This window comes from Portunus trituberculatus, chromosome 24 (genome assembly GCF_017591435.1).
Source record: "Portunus trituberculatus isolate SZX2019 chromosome 24, ASM1759143v1, whole genome shotgun sequence".
NCBI classification, from domain to species: Eukaryota; Metazoa; Arthropoda; class Malacostraca; order Decapoda; family Portunidae; genus Portunus; species Portunus trituberculatus.
In genome coordinates this window covers 17,101,989-17,126,988 of record NC_059278.1, presented here as the reverse complement: position 1 = coordinate 17,126,988, position 25,000 = coordinate 17,101,989, and the positions used below count along the sequence as shown (strand labels likewise).

Sequence of the window (25,000 nt, the reverse complement as noted above, 5' to 3'; positions counted from 1 at the left end):
GTGGGTGTGTCATTCTTCAGCTACAAGGGCATGGTGAAGATTGGTCTTAATGTGGACCTGGCCCTCTTCCGCTCAAAGGATGAGGTGAGTGGGTGCAGAGATGGGCATGGTATCTCTGATTGCCTCGTGTAGCCTCTGGTCCAGATGCGTGTATTGATGGGTAGAGTTTGTGTATTTACTTTTTGCTTGAACAGGAGAGGTATACAATTTTTCTTTTCTTTTCTTTTCTTCTGTTCTGACTGCCTCGTGTTGCTTTTGGTGTAAATCGATTCGCGTATTGATGGATAGAGTTTGTGTATCTATTTTTTGCTTGAACTGGAAAGGTAGACTAATTCTCTTCTTTGCTTTTTTTTTTTTTTTTCTTTTTTTCTTTACTCTTCTGACTGCCTCGTGTTGCCCGTGGTTTAGATTCACGTACTGATCAATAGTTTGTGTATCGGTTCTTTGCCTGAACTGGAAAGGTAGAGTAATTCTGTTCATACTTTTTTTTTCATCTGTTCGTAGTTAAGATTCTGTTCATACTTTTTTTTTCATCTGTTTGTAGTTAAGAGACCGGTGGGAGATGTAGCGTTCTCCCGTTATCCTTAGCGGTGCAATATTACCTAAGCTGTTGCGGCGCCTATTAGATTTTTTTTTTTTTTTTAATAGCCGTGTTACAGTGAGATGTGAAATGCTTATAACGTATATGTGTAATAATTGTTAACCTCTACCTCTCTCTAGGCGAAGCTGCTGCTGGAAGACATGGAGGAGGAACTCAAGCTACTGCACCGCCGCCTCCTCCCGCAGCAGGGTTAGACTTAGAAAACCCACCCCACCTTTCAAGACCCTCAACCTCACCAGGACCTTACTACAGAAAACAAATCAACTCCACCGCATATAGCCTGAACACCTTGCCACCGCATACCGCACCTTTGGGGCACAAGAGGATGTGACAGACAGCCTGTATGGCCCCAACAAACCCTTAAGAAGAAGAACAACCCACCCTACCCCAGTTAACCTGCACCAGTCAGCCTGCTCCTTCAGATTCCCAAAACCACGGCCATTACACATACACGATTAGTTTAGCCTGTATCAAATTCACCAAACTCATCACCATGGTACATTTGGGGTATAATCTTAGTGTTTTCACGATAAGTTTACGGATAATATGAAAAAGAAAATAAACTTTGTTCCATACAATATTGTTTTTCTTTACTTAGATTCACAAAACTGACTGACTGCTCGACGGAATGCCTCGGGGTTTGCAGCTTACATGCTTTATAATGAATGTGCAGGTGAATTTATGGTAGCCATGCAGTGAGTAAAGTGCTTTTTTTAATGAATGCGGAGTTTGAGTTCGTTATGTTTATTCATGGAGAGAATGTGACAGTTCCCTATGCAGCGGGACAAAGGTTCTCTGTTATCCTGGCCAATGTAAACTTAACACTGCCAAGCGTCGCCAGCATCTTAATAACTAATACATTGATTTTCCCTAAATAACCAGATACAAAACCTTTACAGATCAATAACAATGGCTGGCACAACAAAATAAACGTCTTCCTGATATCCACTACCTTCCTGATCGCTAATTTATTGTAGTGTATGATAAAACATTATTCCTGTCACTCTCCCTCCACGCACTTCTCTCTGGCTGGCAGTGGCTGCTCTCGCGACCTCCTCTCTCCAACAGGTCCTGCGCTAACAATTTACATGGCAGGTGACATATGCTGCATGACTAGCTTACGTAATTTGCCGTAGGTGGGATTAGATGATAGGCAACCATATATAGTAGCAAATCATCACCTTATGCAGGTTATTTTCAGAGTTATGAGTAAGAAATGAGTACACTCTTGCATGCAGCGAGTCGGATAAGCGGTGATGCTTTTGATCCTACTGTAGTATTCAGGCCAGAAATGTTATCTCTAGGCCTCGGTAGTATTGATGCCTATGTACTTTTCTTTGGTTCCAGTACGGGTTAGGTTGAATATGAGGGAGAGTTTAGAGATGAGAATACTACTGGGTGATAGTGAAATATGTATGTAATGATCTTTTTTTATAATGCATTAGGTTAGGTGAGGTGTCTCTGAGATACTGTTTTAAAATAAGGATACTGTTAGGTGATAGTCAGACCAGTATAATATTCTAAACTAGTACTGATACTTATGTTACTTACGAATAGGGTTGGATAGAGGTTAGCTAAGGTATTTCTAGAGATAGTTTGATGCTGCAGTGAGGCTCAACCCTAATTATGCTGATTTCTAGTGCAGTAATTTATGTATCTTTTGCATAGGCTTCAGTACAGGCTGGATAGGGTGCTTTGAGGGGTGTGTACAGGATAGATACATTGTTTAAGGCTGAAGATGCCAAACATAGTGTTGCTGATGTAACTTTAATGCTTACACGGGTTTCTCATCAACTTTTTACATCTGCCTTGGATATGAAAGACTAGACTTGCTTCGTCAGAGGAGAATATTAGAGTTAAGATGACACAGGTACAAATTAAGCATCTCACACCTAATACTGACCGTAAAAATCTAACTCATCGTGACCAAAATCAGCCAACCCAAACTGACTGAACTGAAAGGTGTCTGCATCTTAAAATATCCTAGATTAGCCATTGCTTTCTTGATACTCCTGCATTGACGACAGATCATGGTTTATTAATTCTGTTTACTCATGATGTTGCGTCATGCTGGTGCAGAAAAAAAAATTCAGATGAAACGGCAAAGAGCCAGATCTCTTAAGGTAGATTTATGTCACGAGTCACGTGAGACATTTTCTTAAAGGTGTGACGATGCAATGATAAGGAGAAAAACTAGGTTCATTACCTTGTTTTTTACTTGAGGAGGAATTAGGAAGTGTTACATGTAATATTGTAACACCTCATGCCCTATATGATTTGTACGTTGTGTGATTCATGATGGATTGAGTTTGTGTATTTATTCTTTGCTTGAATTAGTACAGTAGATATCTAAGACTAATTCTCCTCTTTACTTTTTTTTTCTTTCATTGCAGTGAAAGATATGAAGATTTCTAACTCTAGTTAACTGATTTCATGAAAGGCTATTCTTGCTTCGACTTTTATGTATTTGGCATTACTTCTATCTAGTTAACTGTACTTGCTTAATATAGATGTCTTATACTTGATATTACTCTTTATTAGTTATAATTTAATATTAACATATTTACAGTAGCTATTTTAGATACCTCAAAGCTGATAGCTAACTAATATTTAGTAGATAAAGTGCTTTTTCTATAACTCAATAACTAAAGCATACAAAATTTCATCTAACATTTCTATGCGACAGTACTTAGTAGATATGCTTATTACAGCATGGCACACCCTCAGCTGCACACTTCTCTGTTCCGGCTGAGAGATGCACAACAGGAGCACACAACATGAACACCCCTTGCACCCATTCCTGATGACTCAACTCCAGGAGAAGGCACACACTTCATGCCAGTGCTTCCAGATAATGATGTGATGTGGCTCAACTCCATGGCATATATAACAAGGCACAAGATGAACATATGCTGGCTTTACAACTGCTGATGCTGTGATAACCTACAAAATGAGGCTTCTATTTCATGGCATGGTGTTGGTGATCCTGATCTCTATCTCCTCCTTGGTCCTGTACTCTCTGCTACTTTGGGTTGTTGCTCCCACTACCCCAGGCCCGAACAGACTTACCACAGCCAGACTAAGGAAGAATGATGAATATATAACATTAGTTGGGTCAGATATTGAGTCTCACTTCTACACACTGGAGGTTCATAATTGTTCCCTACAGGCAACTGGGGTTAACATAACTTGGAACAATGCAATCTGGCAGAAAGTTGATGGAAGGAGAGTCTACCTTTACCGCTCTTACTACGATATCAGATATGCCTTTGGGGGCACCTCCTACCATTATGTCAGAATCCTTGGCATGTCTCAGGGTAAGATTAAGGAGGAGGACCATTACTATTGTCATCTATGGTACCCCAGAGAGCAAGACCCAGTGGCTGTGAGGGCAGATGTGTCAGAAGTTTGGCAACCCGTGTGGGACAGCAAACCAAAACCGGACATATACCACACATACTTATTCTCATGTCCTGTCCCCTTACGAGTGCATGGACATCGCCCATATCCTGAGTTTGTGTCCCTGTCTTACCGTGCCTGTGAGAACATGACCACACAGTTAAAGGTTCATCATGATGGAATCAAAGCCTGGCAGAGGAATGAGAGGAAGGGAAAGTACATTGTGTGTGTCAAGGGAATGAATTTTGAAGAGGACGTGTCAGTGAAGCTTATTGAATGGCTGGAGATGATTTTTATCTTAGGCGCTGATAAGATTCTCATATACAAGTACACTGTGCATCCCAATGTAGCAAAGGTGTTGGATTACTACCACAGCAAAGGGAAGGTGATGGCTGTGCCTCTCACTCTGCCAGGAGACCAACCCAATGAGCCCAAGCAACGAACGCGCTACCTCAAAAAGGCATTGTGGCAGAAACGACGAAATGAACTCATCCCATACAACGACTGTCTCTACCGCAACATTTATCTGTACGACTACATTGTGCCTCTGGACGTGGACGAGGTCATCATCCCAGTCGGCAGCCACACTTGGTCACAGATGTTTACAAAGTTACAAAGGAAGCAGCCAAAGGCTCTTGAGAAATATGCATCCTTTTCAGCCCAGAATGCTTACTTCTTTGATGTGTTCAATGTCACATCTGACCCTGAGATTCCTTACTACTTCCACATGCTGCGGCACACGATTCGGAGTGCCAACTTCAGCATCCATGGTCATTCTGTCAAGAGCTTCATATCCACCAAGAACTCCCTGACGGTGTTCAACCACTACACACTCGAGTCCCTCTACCCAAGACTGAAGCGTAACTTGGTAATGAACACTTCCTTAGCTCAGATCAACCACTACAAGAAGCGCTGTCCCCGGGAGATGTACAGCCAGTGCAAGAGCAAGTTTTTGGTGTACACAAAGAAGGACAATATCATAAAGAAATATAAAGATAAACTCATGCCAAGAGTGGAGTTGGTAATCAGTGACCTCAGTTTGTTAGTTTAATGTTTGTTGTTTTTTTAGTTGTTACTTTGTACGGCATGGCTAGGTTAATGTTAAAGATGATGCTTCGACAAGTTACTGTGATTGTTGATTAAGAGGTTGACTTGTGAGACCTTCATCATGTGTGTAATGTAATTCAAGGCAGTGAGGAGGCCTGGTGCCCCTTTATGCAGGATGTAAACATACACTGCCTGATATAGAATTGATGCTTCTTGCAGCTTCCCTAATTTTCTCACGCTCTGTACCTACATTACAGTTACACACCAAATGAGTCAACAGTGATATTAGTGGTAATGTTGGTCATAATGATGGTCACAAGTGCAATGTAATGTTAGTTGTGAGGTTACCAAGATTTTCATGCACCATGCAGTCTGTGGGAGTGTCTGTCATTGCATCAGTGAGTGTTGATCTTTGGCAGCTGTTGCATTTCTGACATTGTTTTCTATGGACTTCCCCCAAAGAGGTGGCCAGTACTGAAACTTCCATCCGACCTCCTTTAACAAATATATGTCCTTATATATTTTTCCTTATCTTATGCTCATCCTGTATCTTATAATACATACCTCATCTCAAATACTTTATTTTTTTAAGTGTTTTTATAAATCATCATCTTTGATCACTCAGTTTCCATTTAAAATCAGTAATCTTGACATTACTGCCACCAATATACTCTTACATCTCATTATTATTATGTTATGGGGAAATCTTTGTTGTCTGAACATTTTTGCTGCCTTTCATGAAATACCCATGTCACAGTGCCATTATGATAGATCAAAATACAGCACTCAACCCCTCCCTTCATATCCCATCATACTTGTGTTCCCTTTGTAATCCTCAATGCATGCCATTTCCTACAGGTTCCTTACCTATACTAATCTCTTCCTCTCTTAGCCTTTCTTCACGTTTCCTCAGCACTGTCTTTATGTGAAGGGGTCTCAGCATATAACCATCTCTTCAGAACATGACTGCTGCATTCTTTGTCCTCTCTATCATCAGTATTAGCAGCAGCAGTAAGACTTGTTTCTATTGCTTAATAACACATTCATTCACTTTCTTGCACAATAACTTATACGAGTATCTGTCACTTCCCCACGGATCTTAATGCATTTCACAAACACTGCAGTCAAATCTTGTGTAGTTTGCTGAATGCTGTCATACAACTCTTGCTACTCTTTAATGTTGTAATAGAAGTTATATCTGAATACTACTGTTCTTCCTCAAATATGCAAGTAGATGGATCTCTTTCATGTATGCATACCACAATATTCTAATTCTATGCACTTTTTTGTTCAAGTTGTTGCACTTTTTAAATGAGACATACAATCTTTAAATCAAAATCAATCAAAATAAATTGCGCACAATCTTTCCAGCAAAATAGATCAAACTAAACCAAATGCTTCATTGAAAAGTATTGAATGATCAAATAGAATAGGTGTATGAACTGAGAGTCAGTCATACCACAGTGAAGACATTTTATCATAACATTATGCCATAACCTTGTGTAAGGTCAGTGAAAAATGAAAGATCCAGTCTTGGGGAGTACCAGTGACAAGTAGTGCTCACTTCCACCTTATTTTCCATCTTTCTGCACCCATAACTCATCTATATAGTGTCTTGGATGTCAGGGTTTTTGTAAGGAAATTGAGACCAGAGGGTTTCAGACTGAAAAGAAAGTGCAAAAGAGTGGAGTTATTTGGAAGGAGCCAAGTAGGAGGAGGAAATAAAAAAGAGTGGAAGTTAGAGATCATCTGTGATTGCTAAAAATGGGTAAGTGTAATCTATCTAACCTCACAAAGGAAGAGATGGATGCTTAAGGAAATGAGATGATGAGTGGAAGTGTGTAACAGTTTGCTGGAATTATGGCCATGACTGTATCTGCCTGACTTTATCTAAATAAGAATCCGACGTAAAGTTAGCTTCAACACTAATCAAGGACAAAGAAGGAAAATATCTTCTGAATTTCTCCATTACTGTAGCAGCTATGTAACCACTGTGACTAATGTTACACTCATGTAATAGATACTCAAGATGCATAATAAAATTATCGTACTTTATGCCCTGTATATCCTTCTTTAGTGTGGCCCAGATCAGATCCCACACACTCACATTATTTCCTTTTATCACTATCAGCCTCAATGGAAAGGAACATCCTTGTGGCCCATCGCATCATAGCTTTAATGAAATGTCCTACCAACTTCTTACTCTTTTCTCTATATTAACTGAGACATATCTCCAAAATTTAGCACAATAAGCTTTACCTTTCTCTGGGCAACTTTCTCTCCAGTCACAATTGGAAGTAAATAAAACAAACCAACTCTTCATGAAGCAGTGTTCAGTGTTTAAAGAAACAAAGTACCTCTTAGTAAATATACTCAGAAGTGTATTTAATCTTATTCTTCCAAAATTAAATCTTGCACAATGCAATCTTAGCAACAATCACACTTAGTGGAATGCTGTGTTTGTGATTAACACTGCCACTCACACCAGGCAAGACTGCATTATGATGCATTCAGTATGAACTCTAGAAGCCTGCTAGATTCATAAAATCATAAATTCACTGACATTCTCAAGTCGAGGGACAACAATGGAACAAACAGCAGTATGATCAGTTGCAGCATTTTAGCTTATATTTCATGAACACTGAATGGTTCTATTACTATGGACACTAAAACACTTAATTTGTGCAAAAATATCACTTGGTATGACAGTCTTGGTCCAGTTTTTCTTGAAAAACTTGTAGCACATAAAAATATCAAGATCTGTAACACTGGAAATGGGAGTCATGGCAACAAAACAACCAGGTAATGTATTGCTGGTCAGGGTTAGGAGACAACACTGCATCAAATGGGACACTGCTCTGAGCCAGGACTGAACTTGCAATCTACAGGCTGAGGCAAGCACCTCAAGTCACCAACTTCCCATTGCTATAACATTACATGACACAACATGAGACTGTTGAGTGATGGACCAGGACTCTCTTCACATGATCCTATCACTCATAGCACCCATTCTTCACACACTCATGAAGAATTTAAACCACTTGAGCTTCAAATGATGTGCAATTCTTGTTAACTTAGTCGATAGACTCTTATTTAAAACATTAAGTTTCATACAAAAAACTCTAATCTGTAATTCATACAAAAATAATGACAGTTATCATTACCAAGTTGATCTAGCTTAGATATAATTGTGACAGCTAACAAGTAAAAAATATAATCTATAGAAGTTAACAAAATGCAATATAATTTATTTTATATAAAAATTACCCTTAACACACAGCACCAAGCTGGCAAAAGCCTGGAGAAAACAAGTCAACAAAAGCCCATGAGAAAAATATGTATACTGCGTCCACATTCACATACAAGGAACAACACGGAAGACAAAACGTGACTGCTTACCATGTCAAATTGAGATTCTTTGAGACGAGATGAGAGTAATATCAAAGTACGAAAGGTTAGAGCCGTCACAATAAGGCCACAACTACTAGCCTCCCAATAATGTACTTACTACATCCTCACACCATTACTACATAAACATATGTTAGTACATGTAAGTATTAAGTACCTCTAAACCCAGTGTACACATGAATCTCAGAAGGCAAGCCACTAGCAGTTACCTAAAGCCACTAGAGTTCATCTTTGCCACCACCTTCAACTGGCGATGCTTCTTTCTTGTCAGGTGATGCTGCTTCCTTCGCCTTCTTCACCTCAGCCTGGACCTCATCAAAGATTTCCTCTATGGTGACGCGGGTGCCCCAAGCCCCTACCACCCGGCCAGACCCATTCACCAAGTATTTGTAGAAGTTCCAGTCCGGCACAATGGATGAATCCTCTGAGAAAGCAAGAGTCTGGATTACCTATATGAAGCTACAGCATGTATTGAGGTGACATAAAAAGCAATGCAAAAACCCACCAAAAAAGCAAGACTCTGTTACCCACACAGTCACAGCATGAGCATCTATTGAAATGACTAAAAACAATAAAATCAAACCTTACCTTCAGCTTATTCAATGCGTCAGTCACTTTGCTCATGCTTTCATCTAAATAAACACTATGACTCCTCAATTCTATTACTGATATAGTTGTCCTTACTTAATATTCAAACCATTATAAAAATTGCATATTCACATTGAAAAAGAAAGTTATTTTTCTCAACACTACATAAATAATAAGCTAAAAGAAAAAGTATATTTTTCTTTTCTAGACAACAGAAATAGTTGATTTAAAATACTACAAAACAAGAGTCTAAAAAGTTGTAAGTGATTGAAGAGAATAATTGTCTTGTATAGTGCTCTAAATCTAAACATGGTTTTCTGGCTGGGCTCCATAGGGAATAGCAGGCATTCCAGCGGTGCCAAGTCTACGTGAACTATCTGTGTATATAAGTAAGAGGCATATACAATGCTTTAACGAAAACCCAGTATCTTCAAATATTAAAAGAAAATGAATAAAAGAAAAGTTAACGTTCCACGCTTACAAAATCCATATCACAATACCAAATACCAGCAGACATGTGTAACAGTGTTACTGTGAAAACGTTATAATCTCTATCAACGTTCACCATAGTCCTTAGTAAGACAAATGGTGTAATAACTGTGTCCGCATTCCAATACGAATGAATATATAAAAAAATAAGGTATTTCATATATAAAATAAAATATTATTAACTCCATTCACGCGACAACACTCATTACTGTCCAAGATGTGGCCTGCCTGCGAGACAAAGTGGGAGACAAGCTCACGTGTCACGGTGGTAGATACCTATCCCACCGACCCACTCACCCCACACACACACGCCCGGTAGCTCAGTGGTTAGAGCGCTGGCTTCACAAGCCAGAGGACCGAGGTTCGATTCCCCGGCCAGGTGGAGATATTTGGGTGTGTCTCCTTTCACGTGTTGCTCCTGTTCACCTAGCAGTGAGTAGGTACAGGTTGTAAATCGAGGAGTTGTGACCTTGTTGTCCCGGTGTGTGGTGTGTGCCTGGTCTCAGGCCTATCCGAAGATCGGAAATAATGAGCTCTGAGCTCGTTCCATAGGGTAACGTCTGGCTGTCTCGTCAGAGACTGCAGCAGATCAAACAGTGAAACACACACACACACACAGAGACAATACGAATAAAAGGATGGAAATAACTGTGTTCCAAATACAATACAAATGGATGTCTAAAAAAACAAGGTATTTCGTATATAAGATAAAATATTGTTAACTCCATTCACGCGGCAACACTTAGTACTGTCCAAGGCGCTGCCTGCCTGCAAGACAAAGTGGGAGACAAGGTCACGTGTCACGGTGGTAGATACCTATCTCTCTCACACACACACAAACACACACACATAGCTATCTGTGGGCCCTCACTCCCTCCAGGTGGTCCGCAGCACCAAGCTTCTAGGTGTCTTGGTGGATGATCAATTATCATGGAAGCAGCATGTTTCCAACATCATCAGGTCAGCCTCATACAAAATCTATTTACTGCGCCGACTCAGGTCCCTGGGAACACCAGCAGATGAGCTGAGGGGAGTGTACCTCACCATTATACTCCCTAAGCTCATGTAAGCCGCCCCAGCGTGGTCCTCCTCCCTGAACCTCACACAACGACAACAGCTGGAGAGGTTCAGAGGAGGGCGTTCAGGGTCATCCTTGGGCCTGCCTACAGGTCCTACGAGGACGCCCTGACCTGCCTGAGTCTGCCGAGGCTGGCCACAAGACACCAGGAAGCCTTGGAAAAATTTGGGGAAGGACTGCTGCGTCATCCACGTCTCCGCCACCTGCTACCCCCCGACGTGCCTCCCCCTGCTCGCGCCACCCGACACCAGAATCGCGTGGCGCCCTTAAGAGCACCGCGCACTGATCGGTACCAACTTAGCGCGGTGCCCACTATTGTGCGAGCCTTAAATAAATAAGTAAATTAATAAGTGAATTCTAGGTTAAGTTATATCCATAGTTAGGTTAAGCATTTCAGTTCATTGTCTTAGTGTCCCCCCCTGTACATTTTCAGTGTAATTTTTTACATTGCCAAAGTAATAAACCGTATATTATTATTATTATTACATAGAGAGAGAGAGAGAGAGAGAGAATAATTACGGCAACAATAAAACAATAATAATGATATCAATAACAATGAGAGAGAGAGAGAGAGAGAGAGAGAGAGAGAGAGAGAGAGAGAGAGAGAGAGAGAGAGAGAGAGAGAGAGAGAGAGAGAGAGAGAGAGAGAGAGAGAGGATATGGGAGAAGAAGGGAGAAAGCGATAAATGAATTAGAGGGGATGGGTCAGGTCACACACCTGACCGTTCAAATTCTGGGTGAAACGTGGCAGCGCTGGAATGCCTACTATTCCCTACGGAGCCCAGCCAGAAAACCACATTTAGATTGGGAGCACTATAGTGATTGGTGTGTGGCAACAACTTACCAATGAGTTGTCTGAAGGCTGGGTCAGCGTTTGGTCCCACCACATCGATCTTGTTGAATACTGGGAACTCCACCTCATACTCTGAGGTGACATGTTCCAGTATGTCTTCGATGTCAAGTGGCTCCTGATCACCAAACTGATTGCATGGGAAAGCCAGCACTGAGAAGTGGCCACCATAACCTGATTGTTAGGAAAAATAAATTAGAACAGTATAACTAGGTAACCTTATGTACTGTCATGATTACAGGTTTAATTTATGTATGAGGTGAAATCCAGCCAAGGTCAATAAAAACAACTTAACAAAAATGTCCACTTAGATGATAGTCCCCAAGAACAATTCAATAAAGATGCCTACTTAAATGACAATCTCTAAGCAGGTGTGAAAGAGTTAGCTAAAAGAATGGGATAAATATCTTCAAACCTCTGTATATATATATAATTATATGTTGATTAAGTGTCAAAATATTAACTCTCATATATATATATATATATATATATATATATATATATATATATATATATATATATATATATATATATATATATACAGATACTGAAATATTTAGTACTGTCAGATGCAAGGCTTGATTCTCACTTACCAAGAATGTCATGCAGCTTCTTGAGGGCTCGGTATGTGGTCTCTGTGTAGCCACATAAACTAGCAACATTCACCACCAGAGTAACCTGAAAAGAGAGAGAAGCTGCTAAAGTGTTGGGTTTGTTCAGTGATGGTCTGTTATGAATATAAGCAATGGAAAGAAATTTCATGTTTATGAACGAGGAAATGGTTGAGAAATCATGCATATTTTTAATTGAGTATATGGAATAATGAATTAATAGAATGTTGGTGAACTGTCAAAGAGTGAAGAATTATTGAAATGCAAAGTTGAGACAGGAAGTTTTATGCCTAGTACCATATAACTACTAACCATAATATCATCAGTTTGACACCACCAACCTATCACAATATTACACTCATCACCTCACTGATAACACCACACTAATACAGATAATACAAACATTATTCCCCGCCATAACATCCTACACATAACTCACACGCCTTTCTTTGCATCAATACTATCACGACTAACTCCGCGTCAGGAAGTGACCCCGCTACAGGAAGTGGGGCCTCACCTCAATACCCGGCAGGTTAATGACCCCCTAACGCTATGACACTAGATCCACCCTAACCTCGTCTCCAGACCTCAAATAACACGTAACAGCCCGGAATAACACACTGGAGGCTGCAGAGGGATAGAGGAGGCCGGAGAAGGGGTACCGGCGGGAGGGACGGAGGTTGTGGTGTCATTGACTTCTACGTACCTTCCCTCTGTAGGACTCCAGTGCCACGTCCTGCCCCTGGTGGTCCTTGACGGAGAAGCTGTAGAAGTCTTCCCCAGCACAGCCTGCAGTGCATAGGGCTGCCAGGAGGACGAGACAAGAGAACAGAGCCACGTCCTGCCGCTGGTAACCCATGTTGTTTACTTTGGGTGTGTTCGGACTTGGCGGCGGAGGGTTGCCCGCTGACTGTGGCTTCCGTCCAAGGCTTCCACGTGTCAGAACAGTGCGCTCTCTCTCTCTCTCTCAAAAGGTAGGAGATAACGTTACATTTTTGTAATTTATTGCGACAAAGGTTCCTGATGAGGTGAAAGGGAACTAACTATCTTTAGCCTACTACAATATACATTTACAATGCAATGAAAATTGAACTTGCATGGAACAGTCACTTTTCTCACACCCGCCAGGCATTAGCGGCACACTTACTTGCCTATACAATGACGTAGCCCGGGACGGCCCACCGCCTTGCAATTTGCCGCCCTTCCTAGAAGCAATACATCAAAATGATTATATTAACTCCTTAAGGTGTGTGTGTGTGTGTATATATATATATATATATATATATATATATATATATATATATATATATATATATATATATATATATATATATAAACACACACACACACACACAAGGAGACAGTAGACACCAGTCGGAGCGATAATTACTCCCAGTGAGGTCTAATAGCACTTGTTCAGGGGGTGCTGTGAACTTATCACTAAGCCAGCTATGACTTCACCGAACGTTTCCCTTTGTCTCACAACACGAGGGGGCAGTCACAGTCTGCCCTCTGAAGACAACTCTGTTCCTTCACGCAGAACTACATGCATCTAACTTCACATACATTATTCATGCAAAATTTGGAATTGAAAAAAAAAAAAAAAAAAAAAACAACTTTACCAACCCCGGAGTCCCCTTACGAGTGTATTTCTATATAACTTCTATAAGGACCGGCACCTCATTAAGCCTTTTTTTTCAACTGTTTTATTTTTCCCCTCTGGCATCAAGAATATGGTACTCTATACACACACACACACACACAGATACACACACACACACACACACACGCACACACACACACACACACACACACATACTCACAGATACACACACACACACACACACACACACACAATGATAGACAGACAGACACACACACACACACACAATATAACACAGCAAATTATGATACACATGGACGACGAGAACCGGAAGGTAAGGCAGCTGGGAAGTTCTCGCTGTCGTGATGTCACGGCCTCTCCCGGAGGTCTGATGACGTCACGGCCATGGCCTGGTGGGCAGATGACGTCACGACCCGACCTGCCCTTGCCTGGTGGACTTATATACGTTAGGCAGATCATTTTGAAAATGACCCTTCGAAAAAACGCCGCCAGACCCTAATGCTTTATATATTCTGAGTTGGCACAAAGTTTAACTATCACCAAAAATATAAACGGATTCTAGGCCCCAGTGATATTAAAGATTTTTCAAAAGAACTACAAATAAATTGTTGGAACCTTGACCCCCCTTTAATAATCTAAATTTCCTCCAATTCTCGCTTTAAAGGAATGAAGCACTTTAAAAAAAAATATGAACAATCTTTACCAACACTATAGAGTGAGTTAGAGCCACAGATAAATAATTCATAGGGTAACAACAAAATTATTATTGGAACATTAGCACCTTTAGAAAATATTTTTTCTTTCCACTAACACCACTGGCCAAGAAAGCGAAACATTTCAAAACACATCAACTACTGTTTGAAAACAATAACAACTTGATACTAGCTCAAAGAAAAAAAATTGCCTAAACGCTCCTTAAAATTTGGCGCCCAAAAACACCCTTACTCACCACCAAAAGCAACGCCAATATCACACTGCGCCCAACTCACGCACGTAAAACAACTCTAAACACAACTAGATACTTGTATAAATCGTCAAATCTTACTATTCATCCCAAATAAACTGTCCAGGAATTAAGAAAATAATCCTAGATTTTGGACATGGGGTATGCATATCCAAGATGGCGGCGGGGCCGTGGAGGGATCGACTCCCGGTCGGATGGATCCCTCCCCTCTACCTCACAAAACTTTCACCAAACTTGAAACCTGCCCATGGAGGCTGTCTCTGAACGCTGGATATGAAAGCTGCACGTTGAGGCAAGACAGGCTTATAATAGTGAGATAAGGCAGGTTATGATGATAAATAGGGACTGGCCGGTCACCACCTCAGTCGTTTTGTATCAATAATTAGCTACTGATACAAAAACCTAAATGATAAACAAATAACATTAAAAATACCCAAATAACGAATATTAAAGCCTAACCTCCTCATCCAGACATTTACAAATGGCACGGAAGGCATTTGATGATTTATCTTAAGTTATCTCTTGGCTGTGACTCGTCTTAAATAACACTGAAACACGGTAAAGCCTGTGTCACTCACTTTGATAACATAGTCCTGCCTCTGTGGTTCTGTTTTGTGGCTTCTGTCCAGTAATGAGAGGACTTGGAGACGTGGAAACACCAACACGGTCGTTATTCTGTCACAGAACCTTAAAAATACTCGTGAAATCCCGTTTGTCTCACTTCAATCAGACCCGTTAAAGTAGAGTAATCTTGTTAATGTGTCACTAGAACCACAAAAACACTCTTAAAATTCCGTGTGAAAATCAACCAGAGTCTTTTAATGTAGTAGTAGCCAGGGTCTCTCAGAGACCCTGGTAGTAGCTGCTAACTCGTCCAACTCTTGCCGTCACGAAACACTAAGCAAGACTGATGCCTGGAGCTGGAGGGTGGGTGGCCCCCCGGTGCCGCTGTCTGCACCAGCTTGGGAACAGTTGCTTAATATCAACTAGCTTGTTCTTTAAAAAGAAAGTTTGCTATCGGAGTGGTGTTGATACTACTGTGTGTGTGTGTGTGTGTGTGTGTGTGTGTGTGAGAGACAATGTGTGTGTAATGTCACCACCACCACCACCACTACTATTATCATTGTTACTGCCACTACTAATAATACTCCTACTACTATTACCACAACCACCATTGAATAAAGACACATCTATGTCTGTGTATCAAGAATATGGGCCTAAACCTAATTACCAATAACACGCACAGCCTTGACAAAGTAAAACTGACAACTGTCAGGATCAAAAGTGTTACCCCAAAAAAGTGTCAGCCGGGGCAGACCGCCCCCTCTGCCCCCCCTCCCCCCTTTTAGCTACACCACTGTGCCTATAGCAGCAGCGTGGTGTGTGTATCCGTCTGTAGGACAACAGGCTGGTAACCGCCTCAGCAGGAAGAAACGAATGAGCGTCTCTTTGCTGACCTAGAGTACGGTGAGCTGCTGCTGCCTCGTGCGGGTGTCACTGGTGGCTTGAGTTGAAAGAAGTTGTTTGTTATACTTATGTTTCAAGGTGGTGCAGGAGTTGTAGCGGAGGAGGAAGATGGTAGCCTGGCATTGTCTCCTGCCTGATTAGCCACGTTGCGAGTGGCGTAATGACGGAGACAAGAAGTCCTTAGAATCGTGACAGAACGCGTCGAGGCGTGCGCTGCACTTGAAGCAGTTCAGCCTGCTTCCTTTGCCGGCCTGGTGGAGGTTTTGGGGGCTGTTCTGACATGGGTGGTGAAGGAGAGATTGCTGCTCATCTCAACGCCAGGAATACTGACTGCTGACTGCAGGGCTGGTGCCAAGGAACATTTTTGGGATATCAATTTGCCTAATCCTTCATCTATGCTTTCATCCCCTACTACTACTACTACTACTACTACTTCTAGTACTGCTGCTGTTGCTGCTGCTGTTGCTACTACTACTACTACTACTACTACTTCTAGTACTGCTGCTGTTGCTGCTGCTGTTGCTACTACTACTACTACTTCTAGTACTGCTGCTGTTGCTACTACTACTACTACTACTACTTCTAGTACTGCTGCTGCTGCTGCTGCTGCTACTACTACTACTACTACTACTACTACTACTACTACTACTACTACTCACCTTTCGTCCTCTTCTTGCTTCATACGGACATTAGGTGAGAGGAACAGAGAAGGATGAAGGTAGGGTGGTGAAACAAACACGCTATATGGGCTAGTTTATTGCCACAATACAAATCTCCGTTGATCTAGGTCAAGGCGGGCTTCCTTCTCAAAAAACGGACTTTGGAAATGAGAGAGAGAGAGAGAGAGAGAGAGAGAGAGAGAGAGAGAGAGAGAGAGAGAGAGAGTTTTTATCTCTAACATCAACTAATTTTCTGTCAAGTTCTTCGTCAAATTAAACACACAAATGAGAATTAACGAAACCAGACGACGAAACAGACTGGGAGCTCCAATAACTTGTGTAAATGACTGAAGGAAACCACCAAGTATCTATTTATTTGAACATACACACTTCATCCATTTTCCTTACAATTCCTTCTAGTAATACGAGAAGAAAGAGGTTACGAGATAGAGACGCGAAAGAGGAGGAAAGGGAGCGAGGCATAGAAGAATGAGAGGAGGAAGAACAAACTACAGAATCTGAGAAAACGACGAGTAGGATAAATACATATAAAATAACTAAGAATTCAGCCCGTTAAGCACGTGACTCTGATTCAGCAGGTTCAAATGACAAAGGAGGTGTACCCAGGGAAGCGCGAGTCAACACACACATCCTCTGCTTCCAAGGGCCCCTCTACAGCTCAGTACGGCAATGGGTACTCTTGAGGACATCGATACATCTCTTAGTGAACACGTTTTGACAAGATGTTAGGTGTGAATCAGAGTCTGTCTGGGTGTTTGTGGAAGAGCTCGGTAAGAGATTGATGAACGCCACACGCCACCAGTCTCACACGCCCCTCATTCCAGTGGCGTGTGTTGCACTGGCAGGAGGCGCACGGCGTTATGTTATCAATGATTCCAGACGTCTTCATGTGCAGTTGTGGAGAGTTTTTTTTATATGCATGGTTATTATCAACACCAAACTAACTGAAGCAAATTATGGAACAAGAGTTAATGGCCTTCTGGATGTGTCGAGAGCCTTTCCTTCCTCTTGATCTTTCAATGTCATATTTGAATGTTTGAAAGCCTCAGTCAACGCCCCGCCAGCACACAGTTTTTTGACCAGTTGTTTCTGAGACGACAAGTGGAAGGCGTTGACTGGGTCGTGACATAGTTGGGCAAGGATATAACCTGCCCTTAATGATATACTAACTTTACGACGTATAATCTCAGGTGTTTGTGATGTTACCTTCTTAAATACCCCTCTTGAAGTTCACTGACCAAGGGTGGAGCTTAAGAGAACTACACTCAGCAGCAACGAGCTATGCTTTAATGCTAATTCTAACCAGAGTTCGATAGCAGTACAAGGCTTAATGATATACCTACTCAAAGATTAAATTATTCTCCTAAATGTAATATATTTCACTCTTGTTACAACCCATAGCTCTAAATACTCTCATATTGTCTTCATACATCTCTACTCGTCTCTCTCCCTCCATTGACAGACACATGGAAAGCTTTTAACTAGTGTTCGGATCCTAAGACAGCACAACCTACACTAGTTGATACATGTATGAGTTTCTACATCTCTGCTTTAGTGCCTCATATGATACATGTATTTACACGGGAGTCCTGGAGTGAACATCAGCATCCTGGAGGCAAGAATGTGGGGAGTGGCCAAGACATGAGACCGACTTCATGACGGTAAATGATAGATGGATGTTCACTGCAGTTGTAACACTATTGACGTGCGTTGAACTCATGCTGATAAACAATATATATCTGTACTTTCTATTGCTTTATACTCTTGGCATCACTGTATTTGTATTTTACTCCAAACACAAAAATACTTATTCAACTTAAGACGACTTACACAAAATATCATCAGCTTTCATATTGACATCACTTAATCTCCATTTGTAATTAAGTGTTTACATGATCCAACCTCTGTAAACGACTGATGAAAAGCATTTATGGAAACATCTTGTGGGACCCTGAGAACGGTAGCACTTTATGAATGGTCAGGCTGAGGCGTCACGTCCCCAGCCTGCTGATCCAATTGATTGCAGTGAAACCATTAGGTGAGGAGCGGGGTAAGGGAGAGAAAACTGACATGAGAAGGACCGGACAGAGGCAGGCAGGAATGTGGTACTATTTGGTGGGAATGGACATAAATAGGCAGGGTTTGGGTAGAAATAGTCAAGAATGACGGGGATAAAGAAACATGAAGCTGGTGTTGACTCCCTCGCAGGACTGGCAGGTTTAGCAGCAGCTCAGAGGCAGAGGTGTGGCAAGACAGGGAAGGCAGGTTGGCTGTTTGAACATTGTCTTGGCAAATGGATGTACACACACACACACACACACACACACACACACACACACGCACACACACACACACACACACACACACACACACACACACACACACACACACACACACACACACACACACATGAACACTTCTTTTTTACTTAATTTATGTGCATATGTTAGAGAAAAGATCTCATGTCAATATGATTGATGTACTGATGGACGAGCCAGGGACTGAGGGTGTGAGGGACAAGTGATCAATGTGTGATGCCTGGTGCAGAGGAGATGACAGTGCCAGGGTGACTCTCCACCTGTGCCACGCCTCACACCCCTGAGCGCTGACACCTGCCACAGCCTTCATATAAACTCAAAGGTACTAATGTAAATATATTTTGTTTACTCTGGCTAAGCACGTGTCTATCAAGTGTAAATGTTCTGACGGCCGGCCCCTCCACCCCGCTGAGGGTGGGCAGGGAGGAAGGAGCGGCCTTGAAACACCTGCTGCTTTGTCCTTCAACTGGTAATGAACAAGAATAACCTAATCTCAGCCATAAACTCAAGAGACATTTGTAAAGGGCATAAAAAGCAAAATAATCTTCACTATATACAAACACAGCATAGTTTATGAAACTACCACTGGGAGGGACCACTGTACACACGACACCATAAATATGAGGTAATGGTAAGTCCAATCATAGCTAATAGTATGTAAATGTCTGACATATAGTTTATTGCAATATATTTCACACAAAATATTTTGATCCATTACTCGGACGACTAACGGCGACACCTCCTTCAGGAGGAGGAGGTTGCTGCGTGGCTTGTTCTGGGTGTGTGGCGGTGGTGGTGGCGGTGGTGGTGGTGGGTGTGGTGGAGGCAGCCAAGGCCTGCCTGGCTGGCACCGTCTAGCTGCCTTTGGGGAACACCTTGTCGCTCGACTGTTCCATCAAGAAAGCAGCTGGAGCCACTCCTGTCTGCTCCTCCCCTTCCTGGGAGTGACGGACGTGTGTGGATTGCAGAACCTGTCACGGCTGCCTTGTGCTGGGAGGACAGTTGAGGATGCCTTGCCAGAGTGTACAATACCAAAACACACAATGATAAGTACCACTTTGTTTTCTGTTGAGGGGTGATCAGGTCAGTCGTGTGGTGTGGCTGGGCTGCAGGTGACGCTGGACACCCCACCGCACAGGTGTCAGGTGTGGGGACCAGGATCACACCGGCAGCCATGACACACACAACAGTTTCCAGTGGTAATGAAAACACTGACTTCTCTCAGCTACTGGTGTGATGAGTCCCAATGCTTGAGGCTACCTTGGCTTTCACACAGTCTACCTGATCATCACCACTAAAGCACTATCATGCTGTTAGTTTACCACTAAAACTGACTAAACAGCTGCAAATTTACATGTAATATTTCTGAAGTGTTCCAACCAGCTGCAGCATCTCGCTCAGCATTCTTGAGTCAGGGCGCCAAGTCAGTTGTCGCTCAACACAAAACATATTCACTACCTTCAAGTTTTGAATGATACATCTTTCACCATCTTCTTACAGCACCCAAACAGTCCAAGACTGTCATGAGCCACGACTCTTTCCCATCAGGTGAACAAGGCAGGTGCTCCTAAACATTCATGTCACCCGAGCCTCTCCACTACTTGCAGGTGTGAACGTCAACGTTGGTGATGCAAGTCTTGCACTGGACGTGGCAACACCACACAAACTTGCAGTGGCAGCGCTCCACGTACCGCACAACCTGGGGACAAAGCACACACAATAATCAGCTTTCACTTTAAATTACAAAATGACTCTACAATATGGATAGACATGTCTACTGCTATCATACACAGACTTATGTATGTTGGTTAGAGTGGATAATATTGTGTCAATCAAACAAGTTTCCTCTCTCTCTCTCTTTACTCCCGCGCTGCATTGGCCTCCTCACCTGTGTGTTGTAACCCCGGCCGCAGCACAGGAGGTCACATGAGTCGGCGCCATGGGATGTCTTGTTGCAGAAGCGGCCTTGGGTGCCGAGGATCCCTTTCTTGGGGTTCTGGATGCAATAGTTCGGGGACTTGTGGATGTGCACCAGCTCGTCCTTCTCCGCCAGGAAGCGACGCTTGCGACGGCCACGCCGCTTCCTCCGCCGGCGGGACGAGTCACGCCATCTCGATCCTCGCATTTTCTTGTGTGTGAACTGCTGGTTGAGTGATTTTATCTTTAAAACCTTGCTGTGAGGTGTCATGTTCTGTGATGCTTTGGTAACAATCTTTGATAAATTTCCTCTGATGCCAAGTGGTTTGCAGAGTTGCAACACCACAAAAATTAAAGAGAAGTGTTTGAAAATTTGCCAATATCAGAAATAAACTTAGAGTACTAATGAAAAATGAACAATAAATATCACTAGGTAATCACAGCTTAAAACAAACAGACCTTTTTTTATTGTACTAGTAAGAAATAAATAAAAATTGTAAATATCATCATTACTGTGACTACCTTCTGTATCTCGTCTAAGAACATAATAATAGTCAACACCAATGTCTTACTTTGTTCCGTGGTGGCTGTGGATTGTAAAGCACAACATTATTCACAGCACAAACCTTCCCTCACAACACACTAATAAGACAAGGAACATTAACCACACACACACACACACACACACACACACACACACACACACACACACACACACACACACACACACACACACACACACACACCAACGAGCAACAATAAACCTCTAGAAAATAAACTAAGTCTGATTAGTGTTACTGTATTTCATCTACTACTTTTATTCGCTCCCTCCTGCTTTTCCTCCACCTCCCTCCGTCACCTCGTCACCTTAGAAATCCGAGAGCCACTAACCCTGAGTGTGGTGAGGTACTTCCCCTTCAGGTAGTCGCCCACCACAGGGAAGGTCGGGATAGAGCGCCAGCAGGTCTTCAGTTCGCATGAGCCAGACACGCCATGACAACGACACTGCATCTTCATCAGCCGCGCCACTGCCTGCGTGAAGGAAGGGAAACACGTGAATGAATATGAATAAATGTATAGATATGTATTTTTTGATGTGAATGAGTATATATAACGTTAGGCAAATGTAAAGATATGTATTTTTTTTTTATGAATGAATATGAATAACGCTATGTAAATGTATATATAAGTATTTTTTATGTAAGACGGGAAACTAGCTAAGGGAAAAAAAATAAATAGATAAATAAATAAAAAACAAAAAATAAAAGGCCCACTTATTTGGCAGTTCCCTTGCAGGTCAAAGGATCAGCCGAAATAAAGTACCAAATATCTTAAAACCTCCCTCTTAAAATATGTCAAGTCGTAAGAAGATGGAAACACAGAAGCAGGCAAGGAGTTCCAGAGTTTACCAGAGATTACCAAATAGGTGAAGAAAATGGCCAGGTGACGTATAAATGTGAGGGAAGGTTAAATTTCAAACATGGCGTACCTCTCGTCCTGCCTCGTTGTTGTGTAGATTCATAAGATTCCGTCTCCTCTTCAGCTTCTTGTGTCTCTCTTTCTCTGGGGCGTCCACGAACTGCCGCGCGAACTGAACTCCGAATCTCAGGTTGTCGCTGGAAAAGAATGGTCGGTATTACTAAACCTATCACGGATTTGATATAAGCCTTCCAGCTCACCTCGGGTTGTAATGCACGAGTCTACCATTCAAATGTATCGTTTTCTATTATCCTTCGCTGAGATGAGACTTCAAACTTGAATGAAAACTAAGTACTTTTTTTGCATGACATTATCGCCTCCTCTCTCTCTCTCTCTCTCTCTCTCTCTCTCTCTCTCTCTTACCTGCAGCCTCCCCACTTCCATCCCTCGGGAGTTGACAGGCCTTGCTTGCTCATGTCGCAGGAGCAGTCGGTGAGGTTGCCGGAGGAGCAGGCCTGCGTGACAGCGTGCACCACCCCGGCGGATGTCACGGCGTAGATGAAGGCGGTCTCCTTGCTCCCTGCGAAGAAATTAAAGGGTCAGAACTCAAAACAGCCATCGTCAGAGCTCCACAACATAAGATGAACATGAAAATAATTGAATAATGAATAAAGTATATGAAGAAATGTGGTAAATATCGAAAATACGGCAGGAAAAACAAATGGTGGAAAGTTAACACAAGGCGGTCACCAGAAGGATTTGTATTCTGAAGTCTCGTTTCATCTCGACTTCATTAATAGATTGTAGCGGAAGTCAATAGTGTTTTCAATGGTATTTCATGATCTTACTGAGAGCTTCATCAGGATTCTGCGCTACCAGTGGGGAAAATACTCAAGGAAAAAACGAACTAATATTTTTTGTGTCAGAAAATAACTGTTATGAGAGGCGGGAACGTTTAAAAATCCGGCTATCCTTCTTGCTTCTTGCTATCAACCCTTTGACTGCCACTTGGTACTCCTTTCCTTAATCATCAATCACTCCGAGGCATCTTTACTTTTCTATAACCAATGCTTGAACTAGAAAAAAAGACCAAACTATCTTTCCCTCGCAACTCTGGAACTCCCTACCTGCTTCTGTACTTCCAACTTCCTATGACAACTTCATTTAAGAGAGGTTTCAAGACATTTATCCTTTATTTTTAGCTAACTCAGACCTGCAAGGGAACTGACAACTAAGTGGGCCTCATTTTCCGTTTTATGTACCCTTTGGCCAGCTTTCCTCTCTTACATAAAAAAAAAAAAAGAAAACGCTCTTGTAGATGTTTATGAAGACTTCACGCATTGCCTTTGATGTTGACAATTGTTTCGCGTCGCAGTGAAAGAGATTGCAAAGAAGACGGTTACAGAAACTTATAAATCAACTGTATACTCTTATTTATTTCTTTTCGAGCAGTCTTTCTCCAGCAGTGACCCCCATGCTTCATTTCATGCCCCGTGTGGTAGTGACGGGTGGCGGGCGAGGAGGGAATGGGGAGAAGTAATTGTGATGGTGATAGTGGTGATGGGAGTGTCAGGCGTCTGCGTCCCCTCACCCCAGCCGTCACTCACACAGTCGTCCGGCTTTGTGGGGCCGTCACAGTCACCCATCACAGGCCTACCCATGACGTGCCCTCCCTCTCTCCCCCTTCTCTGCCCTTTTTCACTCCTCCTCCACCCTCCCGTTACCCAGCGTCCCTCATGAAGCTTACTCTTTCTCCTCCTCCTCCTTTTCTCTCTCTCATTTCCTTTTCGTTATTCTTTCCCATTTCGCTTCCTTCCTTCCTTCTTTGTCCCGTTCTCTTCATCTTATTCCTTCTCATATTTTCTCTCTACTCCTTTTTCTGGCGATTCTTTCCAAATTTACCTCTTCCTTACTTCTCTTTTTACCTTCTTCCTCCTACTCTTCCTCTTCCTGGTCTTCCTCTTCCTCTTCCTCTTCCTCCTCCTTCTCCTCCTCTTCCTTTATTCCACTCACATATCCTACAGACCTACACAAACGATCAAGGAATGGCAATAACTAAGAAGAAGAAGAAGAAGAAAAATAAGATCGGAATCAGTATATTGCATGTAGTGTGTGTGTGTGTGTGTGTGTGTGTGTGTGTGTGTGTGTGTGCATTATTTCCACCACGGTTCCCTTTCATTATCAACACACAAACCCTTCAGTATCATCACCACCATCACCACCACCGCCACACCACCACCACTACCTTCCCTTCACCACTCTTGACCATTGATTACTTCCCAGAGGTTCCAGGAAGCCACAACACCAGCCGAATGAAGTGGTATCCAACACTATATAAATCTTCAGCATCCCTTATAATTTTTTCCTCTCGTGGCTCGCCTCCTCTGATCTCCCTGCCCTTGTGTCCCTCTCCTCTCCCTTATGTCCAGTCCTCTTCACTCTCCAAGGCCCTCAGCTCCCTAGAACCTCCCTGAATCCGTCTTTAAGGGCAGGAGGTAAGCACAAAGCCACACAAACAGGCTCCAGCTCAAAGGGAAACG

The 25,000-nt window shown here is 42.3% G+C and overlaps 4 protein-coding genes across 9 annotated transcripts in view; 2 read left to right on the top strand and 2 right to left on the bottom strand.

The window, feature by feature from the left end:
• The window catches only part of LOC123508422 (putative diacyglycerol O-acyltransferase MT1468), a 9,237-nt gene extending 8,058 nt beyond the window's left edge, over window positions 1-1,179 (top strand). The window contains exons 8-9 of the mRNA XM_045262160.1: window positions 1-84; window positions 721-1,179. The exon at window positions 1-84 is cut by the window's left edge and continues 80 nt beyond it. Of these exons, the coding sequence (XP_045118095.1) occupies window positions 1-84; window positions 721-795 (159 nt within the window). The 3' untranslated portion in view covers window positions 796-1,179. The remainder of the gene's footprint in view (window positions 85-720) is intronic.
• Window positions 1,180-1,615: 436 nt separating this feature from the next.
• On the top strand, window positions 1,616-7,102 carry LOC123508206. 3 transcript variants are annotated; one of them, XM_045261740.1, is made up of 2 exons: window positions 1,616-1,669; window positions 3,313-7,102. In XM_045261740.1, exon 2 carries the CDS (start codon window positions 3,552-3,554, stop codon window positions 5,049-5,051), a length of 1,500 nt encoding a protein of 499 aa, XP_045117675.1. In that variant the 5' UTR covers window positions 1,616-1,669; window positions 3,313-3,551; the 3' UTR covers window positions 5,052-7,102. The 3 variants fall into 3 exon arrangements, with proteins under 3 accessions (XP_045117675.1, XP_045117674.1, XP_045117676.1); XM_045261739.1 differs by having other exon boundaries at window positions 1,619-1,696; XM_045261741.1 differs by having other exon boundaries at window positions 1,641-1,692.
• Window positions 7,103-7,363: 261 nt separating this feature from the next.
• Window positions 7,364-13,009, bottom strand: LOC123508207 (glutathione peroxidase 7-like). The gene is made up of 4 exons (XM_045261742.1): window positions 12,778-13,009; window positions 12,054-12,138; window positions 11,455-11,634; window positions 7,364-8,879 (listed from the first exon to the last, which is right to left on the bottom strand). Exons 1-4 carry the CDS (start codon window positions 12,928-12,930, stop codon window positions 8,674-8,676), a joined length of 624 nt encoding a protein of 207 aa, XP_045117677.1. The 5' UTR covers window positions 12,931-13,009; the 3' UTR covers window positions 7,364-8,673.
• A 3,857-nt stretch (window positions 13,010-16,866) lies between these two features.
• LOC123508153 (protein Wnt-16-like) overlaps window positions 16,867-25,000 on the bottom strand; it is a 236,645-nt gene continuing 228,511 nt past the window's right edge. The window contains exons 3-8 of one of the 4 annotated variants that reach the window (XM_045261685.1): window positions 22,884-23,040; window positions 22,531-22,657; window positions 21,933-22,073; window positions 21,614-21,628; window positions 21,013-21,267; window positions 16,867-20,823 (exon numbers count right to left, since the gene is read on the bottom strand). In XM_045261685.1, coding sequence (XP_045117620.1) covers window positions 20,722-20,823; window positions 21,013-21,267; window positions 21,614-21,628; window positions 21,933-22,073; window positions 22,531-22,657; window positions 22,884-23,040 — 797 coding nt within the window. In that variant the 3' untranslated portion in view covers window positions 16,867-20,721. The remainder of the gene's footprint in view (window positions 20,824-21,012; window positions 21,268-21,613; window positions 21,629-21,932; window positions 22,074-22,530; window positions 22,658-22,883; window positions 23,041-25,000) is intronic. The other 3 variants (XM_045261686.1, XM_045261687.1, XM_045261688.1) reach the window with 3 other exon arrangements.